Genomic DNA, 7,848 nt, shown 5'->3' with positions numbered 1-7,848 from the left:
AAAATAGGAATTCTATTTTACTCATCTCATGGACCTGGCACCAAGCTATTCTGTAGTGAATGCCACTTGGATTAAGTATCTCAATTATCTACTCACCACTAAGCCAGTGCCACAGATGCCCAGGGAGACACACACACGCAAGTTTCTACAGTTTGTAGAACCAAGAGCATTACATTCAGAAAAACTCATACTAAATGGTTTACCAGAAGCAATTCTTGTCTTCTAGGTTAATAACGGTTCCTATCATTTTGGGAATCTAGATCATTTTTCCCCCTTACAGGTTAAACATTGAGAAATATCACCCAGAGGCAGATTCTCGACATGGAGAACCAAGCCCATAATACCGCAGGGTAAGTGCTGAGAAATTGCTATTTAATAAATTGGTACTTGGCTATGCCAAAAACGTCCTGGCGATACATGACTTTTGAAATTTAGTATTAATAGAAGGATATGCCAGTTATTTTTGGTGAGGAGGATGTGGGAGAAGTACGAGTGATTTTAAGGATCTATAGTTTGAGTCTCCAATTTAGACCTGGATCTGCAGTGGAAATCACTGTTTTCCAACTTTGGGTGAGTTTTTTAGCGCTTTGGCTGTGCACAAGGGCCCCGCGTGCTCTTGGGTTTTCACAGTGCAGCAGTTCCTGGCCAGCTTGCCCCTTTCTTGCTGTACCAAGAGTCCAACCCTCCACACTTGTCCTTAAGGCTGAACTCAGCACTTAAGCATAGCCTCGAAACAGATTTAGCGCTTCAACACAGCAACAAGACTGGATATTTTACCAAAAGTTTCCTGGAGATCAGGAATAGAATTGGTATAACATTCACCATCATAAAAAAATTAAATTCCTTTTCACAAATATCTATCCCCACCCCTTCCATGACACCAGCACCACCAAGGTTTCTCTGTCTACTATTGTTTCATTAGCTAACTGGCCACTGGCTGATCCCAGAGCTGAGTGGGGAGGAGGTATGGTGGGGAGGGAGGTGCTAGTGTGCCTATCTTGACTGTGACTGATTTTGCACTAGTCAAACCACTTCAGGTATCTCACTTCCAGGTTTTCTGCTCAGACCATGACTTTGACATCAGGCTAAAGGGAAGCTGCACAAGTCTGGATAATTCTAGCTATCACTTTTTAAAAAAATGTTTTTTAAATTTTTATTGATTTCAGAGAGGAAGGGAGAGAGAGAGAGAGAGAGAGAGAGAGAGAGAGAGAGAGAGAGAGAGAGAGAGAGAGAAACATCAATGATGAGAGAGAATCATTGATTGGCTGCCTCCTGCATACCCCACACTGGGGATCAAGCCCAGAGTCCAGCCATGTGCCCCTGGCCAGAACTGGGGGCCCTTCATTACTACACTTTTGCCAGCCCAAGGTTCTAACATGGCAAAAGGCTGTTCCTAAATGAAAGAAATTAAGATGGGTAAACAATGATTGCAAATTAAATGAACAGTCCGGACTATGGGAAACCAAAGATGGCTGCTTGGTTAACCCGCTCCCTGGCATTTTGTTGTTGTTGTTGTTGTTGTTGTTGTTTTGGCTTTTGCATCCTTATCCGCCACAGTAACTTAAGCTGGACTTCATTCAGCTGCCAGGTTTGGGTTGTCAGTATGTTCTTGTTTTTGTGCATATATTTTCCAGATCAATTGAAGCTTTCCGTTGCCACAAGACTGATGCCCTCTCAACGGGAAAGAAACTGTTAGGAAATGTGTTTCCCCCTTGGGATATTCCTTCCATAATCTCTAGTGATTAGGGCACCCACTTCACTGAACAAATCGGACTCACCGTAGAATCCTTGACACAGAGGTCCTTAGACAATAGGATCACTTTCAATTTCTTGTTAGGAAGTGTTTGAGCAGCAGCCAGCTTTTCATGGTTTGGGTCCTGGGGAACACAATAACAAAAGTTACTCTTTATTTTTGGTCTGAAACATCCAGAATGCCTTCTCTATGGCTCAGGGACCATTGTGGAAGAGGGAGGTGTGTGAGATTGTAAGAGCCAGATAAGAGGGGCACAATGGGCAGGCAAATCTAACTTCATCTTAAAGCTAATCCTCTCTCTTAATTGAACCTAGACCCAGTTGTCTAATTTTCCTCAAGATTAAGGAATGGACAAGAAAAAAGGGGGCATTGTAACAGAGTGAAATGGTAGGATTTTCTGATTCCAAGTCTCTGTTTAGTAGCTTCTGCTTAGTCTTGCATATACTAGTAGACGTATTAATCATTAGAGGGATTCTGCTTTTGGCTTGAGTTTTACAAAAACAATACATACTATCTCAGGATATAAGGGAAGTATGTGTTGTTTATCAAGGAATTGCAGGAAGCTCATGACCGAACTCACATCAACTAGGGTCAACAGACAAGTACAATCTTCCTTGGACCCTTGCTGGCACCCAGATGTCTTTTGTAGTCAATCACCTCTTGCCACTCCTGTTTCCCCCTTCCCTTGACATAAAAGAAGCCTGTACTCTACTTTTTTGAGATGGATTTGAGGCCCCACTAAGTCTCCTATCTTCTTAGTTGGCACCTTCTCGTTCAATAAATATTCCCTTAAGAGAGAGAGAGAGAGAGAGAGAGAGAGAGAGAGAGAGAGAACCATATCTAGATATTGCTTTGTTTTGTTATTCATGAATTTCTACTAATTAATTTGTCCTTTTATGATCTATTTTATTTATCTTGCTCTGAATTTTGAGTTGAAAATTATAGTTCAGTTGCCAAGACCGGTTTGGCTCAGTGGATAGAGCGTCGGCCTGCGGACTGAAAGGTCCCAGGTTCGATTCCGGTCAAGGGCATGTACCTGGGTTGCAGGCACATCCCCAGTAGGAGATGTGCAGGAGGCAGCTGATCGATGTTTCTCTCTCATCAATGTTTCTAACTCTCTATCTCTCTCCCTTCCTCTCTGTAAAAAATCAATAAAATATATTTTAAAAAAAAGAAAATTATAGTTCAGTTATTTTTATGAGTCTGGATTTCATGATTTCTTTAAATAATAAAAACATTAAAGCTCAAGTTCCTCTTGTGCACATCTTTACTATGGACCATAGGATCAGTGTTCATACTGTCATTTTCGAAATAGCCTATTACTTCCATTTTGATTTACTATTTAGCTTAAGAGATATTTAGGAAATACAACTTCCAGTGGGGAGATAATTATTTTTTTGTTATTACTTTCTAATCTCCCTACCACCATGGTCATAGACTATGACCTAGATGATATTTCAGCTTTATTAAGATTATTCTTGTGATCTATTGGATGATCAACCTCTATAAATGTTCTCTGGGCATTTGAAAACAAATGTATATTCTCTATTGGTTAAGTAAAAAAAAAATAAAGAAGATCATACATATATAATCAAACCTTTTAATTATTATTATTAAATTTAAATTATGTTTTTCAAATTCATTATTACCTGACTTTTGTCTATTTGATCTGTCAAAAAAAAATTTAAGAAACATCTTTATATAATTATAGTTTTATCCAATTATTCTTGTATTTCAAGCAGTTTTTGTTTTACATATTTTCATGTTCTATTCAATGTACTGAGGTCCATGGATACTATATCTTCCTGGTATATTATATGATTTTGCTTTATAAAATATCTCACAAGTATGAGTTAATGTTATTTTGTTTGTCTTCTACTTTGCCTGGTACTGATATTGACAACTCTTATTCATCTCCTTGGTTTCATTCTTTTTTATATCATATTGTGTCTCTTATAAATAGCCTATGATTAGTTTTTAAAATAGAAATAACTCAATTAGAGAATCGTCATTAAAACAGAGAATTTTATGATCATTAATGTTAACATTTGACCCTTTTTTACTTCACAACATTTGCTAGTCTGATCTAGTTTTCCTTCTTTTTCCTTTACAAGTTCTACATCTTATAAGTTATTAACTTACATTTTTTACAAACATTTTAATTTTGATTCCTCTTTTGGCATACTGAATTTTAACTATAACATTAAATTACCTCAACCATAATTAGACTTAACTTTAGTAACGCCTTTGCTTCCCCATTCCCTTATCCCACCTATAAGAAATAATCTGGAGTTCTAGTTCCTGGTTGCTATTAATTTTTATAAACATTATTATACATAGGATAATGTTACTTGTTATTTTATTCCTTTCTTATTTCAAGAATCCTTTTTAACAGCTATAAGTTTAATTGCATTGTTATTACTATTATTTATATGCAAAACCTTCCCTGTTCCTAATTTTAAGAAATTTTTGAATTTACTTTTAATTTGACTGAAGTATATTCTTAGGTAATCTTTTCATAAAAATGAATGCGGGTGATATACTTTTTAACTTTTAACATGTCTTATTTTTACTTTTAAACACAAACTCTGTAGCATGACTCCCATTGTCTTGAAGAATTGAGTGTTGCAGATGGAAAAGCGAAAGCAGTCTCATTCTCTCTTTCCTTCTTTCTTTTTAATGTCTAGAGGTTTATAGGATTTCTGTTTTTCCTAGAATTTTAAAATTTGTCAGGAAAACTTTCTAGGTATGCATCCTTTCTTTTTTTAAAATATATTTTATTGATTTTTTACAGAGAGGAAGGGAGAGGGATAGAGCGTTAGAAACATCAATGAGAGAAACATCAATCAGCTGCCTCCTGCACACCTCCCACTGGGGATGTGCCCGCAACCAAGGCACATGCCCTTGACAGGAATTAAACCTGGGACCTTTCAGTCCGCAGGCCAACGCTCCATCCACTGAGCCAAACAGGTTAGGGCACATCCTTTCTTAACAATCTTTCATAGCACGTGTTAAACACTTTTACTCTAAAGATTCAAATTTCTTCAGCTCAGTGAAATTTTCTTCTATTTATTTGATATTAGTCTCCACTGTCTTGTTTCGTTCTTATCTCCTAGAATATCTATATCTTTTTCTTTCTCTCTTAATTTTCATCATTGCCTTTTTTTCTCTATGTCACGGAGAACTTTATTGCGTTTTCTCATTTTTATTTCAGCAGTGATTTTATTCTGGGTTTTTTTTTCTGCCACTACTGAGATCTTTAGTGTTGACAACCATGTTTATATTTCCAAGTATTTCTTTTTTTGTATGTTTATTTTGTTGTTCCTTTTGCATTCAAAATTGCTTGTTTTTTAAATCAATGCAACATACCCTTGACTCATTAAAATATGAATAAGATTGTTTGAAATTATCTCTTGATCCTTTTAGCAACGGCGTTGCAATCAGTTATTCGGTGGGTATGGCTCCAGTGTATTTCTTCACACCCTTAAATTTGTGCCTCTCCCCAACCTCTAACAACTGCTCCACAGCTTCACTTTCCTCCCAGCCTCTGCTACTCTACCGGAGAATTCAAATAGAGAAATCTGCCCACCAACTACAGCGCATCTGCAGCTGCCTGAGGGTTCAGGCGGAGCCACCAGCCAGGGTGTAATACAGTCTAACATATTTAAGATTACTAAAGCTTGCATTTAATGCACTTATATCTGACGGTTTTTCCTAAATGGCAATTCCACAAATGCATTAAGCAATGCTAAAGTCAATGAAACACATACATAAAGTCCCCAAATGTACAAATTCTGGAGTGTTATTATAGACAATAGTGTGGTGAAGGCCTGGGGATGGGGTAGGGGTGGAGGTGATCAATGGGGGGGGGGGGGTAGTGAGAGGAAGGGGACATCTGTAATACTTTCAACAATAAAGATAAATTTAAAAATAAATAATTAATTAAAATTTAAAATGTTTAAAGTCAATTTCCTTATATATGTGGATGCACATATGAATTGAAAAAGAACATTTATCGAGATCTTTCTTTTCTTAGTTATACATGTACAAAGTTTAAAAAGTCATTTTGTTTTTTATCAGTTACCAAAAAACAGCTATCTCCTGTTCCCTCCCCAGAGGCACTTTTTTGGGGGGTATTTACCTCCATCTCTCTAAATAACATGCTTATATTGCTACTTCTTGATTTTTCAGTCTTAGACATCATCTACTGACATCCACAATGGTTATTTTTCATCACACACACACACACACACACACACACACACACACTTCAGATTCTTCCAATACATTATGATCTTAGTTGGGTCAATATTCTGTTTGTCTCATAATGACTTTATGAATGATCTTTACCTCTGAGCCATATCGTACACTGTGATTATTTCTCATCTCCTGTACATTTTGTTTGTCCTGGTATTGATAACTCTAGTATCTTAATTACAAATGTTTTGAAGTTTTCTTCTTTCTGTATAATTTACTTCAAAAATGTCTTTCTGTTGGTATTTGACCTAGTTGTGTGAACGGTTTTCTTCAAATGGCTGTGGTCCCTGACTGCCTGTTCCTAGTTAAGGGTGGTAGAGTTGAAAGCTGACAGGCAGCTCCATGTACATGGCAGGGCGCTGCGACGGGGGTCTTTACTGTATGGTCATCAGCCTAGTCTCTTTTGGTGACCAGTCTCAGGCTGATCAGAGCCAGAAAACACTCTTCTAAATTCTCCTGATTGGAGGGTGTAAGTTGGGCTGCCAGCATTTACGCCCTCCTTCCAGAAATCCCTATGTGGGCTGCTTCTGGGCTTCCTCTCCTCCCAGCTCCCTTCATTTTTGTCCTCTTAGGTGTGACTGCATAGGTTGAAAAGACCCCCTCGCTTTATTTTAGTAGGATTTTGGAAGAGAATAAAATGCGTATTCATCCATCTTCAACCAAAAGTCTCATTTTTCTCTACTGAATCATTTACTTTTTATTCTGTGACTTACATCTTAGCCATTGATCTCATTCATTGAATCTTGTCAAATCCTTCCTAAAAATCTAGGTACTGTTACATGATCTGCCAAATTTTTTATCTGCTGTGAAAGTCATATTTTCAAAGAAACCAAGCAGATAAATATTAAAGCATAACTTCTCACATCTGAATTCAGAAAAAATACTTTAAAGCACTACTCTTCTATGTGTCTTTCTTAACCTTGAAAGTGTCCTTTCCAACTCTAAAGTATATTAATTGATAACAGGTTATATGGTTTTTTATGAGTTAGATACAGTTTTAATTATAGTGTATAAAATAATTCGAATATAAGTCAATATATTGGCAGTTTAATAAATTGTAGAAATGTATTCTTTTTGCACACTGAAAATTCTTTTTAATTTGATTGATTCTCTTGCCTTCTGAATGCCCCAGACTACACCCCATTTTTCTTCTCCCATCATATTTTATCCCCACCCACCCACCCACACATACTCCTCTCCAGAGTAATTAAATTTGACAAGTTCTAATTTCTTTGCCTCTGAAAAAGAAAGGTGAAGTAGACCTGGGGTAAAATACAACTTTGAAGGTAGATCCTGAAATGTTAGCACAGTGCTGAGTGATTACAGAAAATCAATGAGTGATTTTGAAAAGGAAAAAGGAAACTAGGAAGGAAGGGAGTGGGGAGATTGGGAAGTGGGGAAGGAGGGGGAAAGGGAGAAAGGGGGGTAGGGAGGGGAACGGGGAGGGAAGGAAAGGCAGGGAAAGATTCCTTTGAGAGACTAATTAAGCTGTCCACTAGACACCAGGCTGAGTACCTTGAAGTGGTGAGTGTGAGGAATGTGTAGGACACTAACAGCAGCTGCTGTGTCCCTCTTTTAAATAGCTTCACAGCAACTTGCATTATATTTCACAGGCCAGATTTTGTTCCATGGCCAGGCCTAGCCCCAGAGGAGACTGAGAAATGTAGTTGTGTTTTAACTAGACACAATTCCACTCTGAATAACATCTGAGCTCCATTAGTATGGAAGGAAGGATGAATGTTGGGTGGGCAACTAGCCACATAGGAGATAAGAATAAGGTACAGATTTGGGAGTTACCAGAACAGGCTGGCATCAGAAGGTTCATTAGAAATTTCCAA

At 37.5% G+C, this 7,848-nt stretch overlaps 1 protein-coding gene across 1 annotated transcript in view; it reads left to right on the top strand.

The window, feature by feature from the left end:
* Positions 1–321: 321 nt before the first annotated feature.
* The window catches only part of DEUP1 (deuterosome assembly protein 1), a 75,183-nt gene continuing 67,656 nt past the window's right edge, over positions 322–7,848 (top strand). The window contains exon 1 of the mRNA XM_036323989.1: positions 322–350. Within this exon, the coding sequence (XP_036179882.1) occupies positions 322–350 (29 nt within the window). The remainder of the gene's footprint in view (positions 351–7,848) is intronic.

The sequence above is a fragment of the Myotis myotis genome, unplaced genomic scaffold, assembly GCF_014108235.1.
Source record: "Myotis myotis isolate mMyoMyo1 unplaced genomic scaffold, mMyoMyo1.p scaffold_m19_p_10, whole genome shotgun sequence".
NCBI classification, from domain to species: domain Eukaryota; kingdom Metazoa; phylum Chordata; class Mammalia; order Chiroptera; family Vespertilionidae; genus Myotis; species Myotis myotis.
The sequence above is the reverse complement of the archived record's forward strand: the minus strand, read 5'-3'. Positions and strand labels throughout refer to the sequence as shown.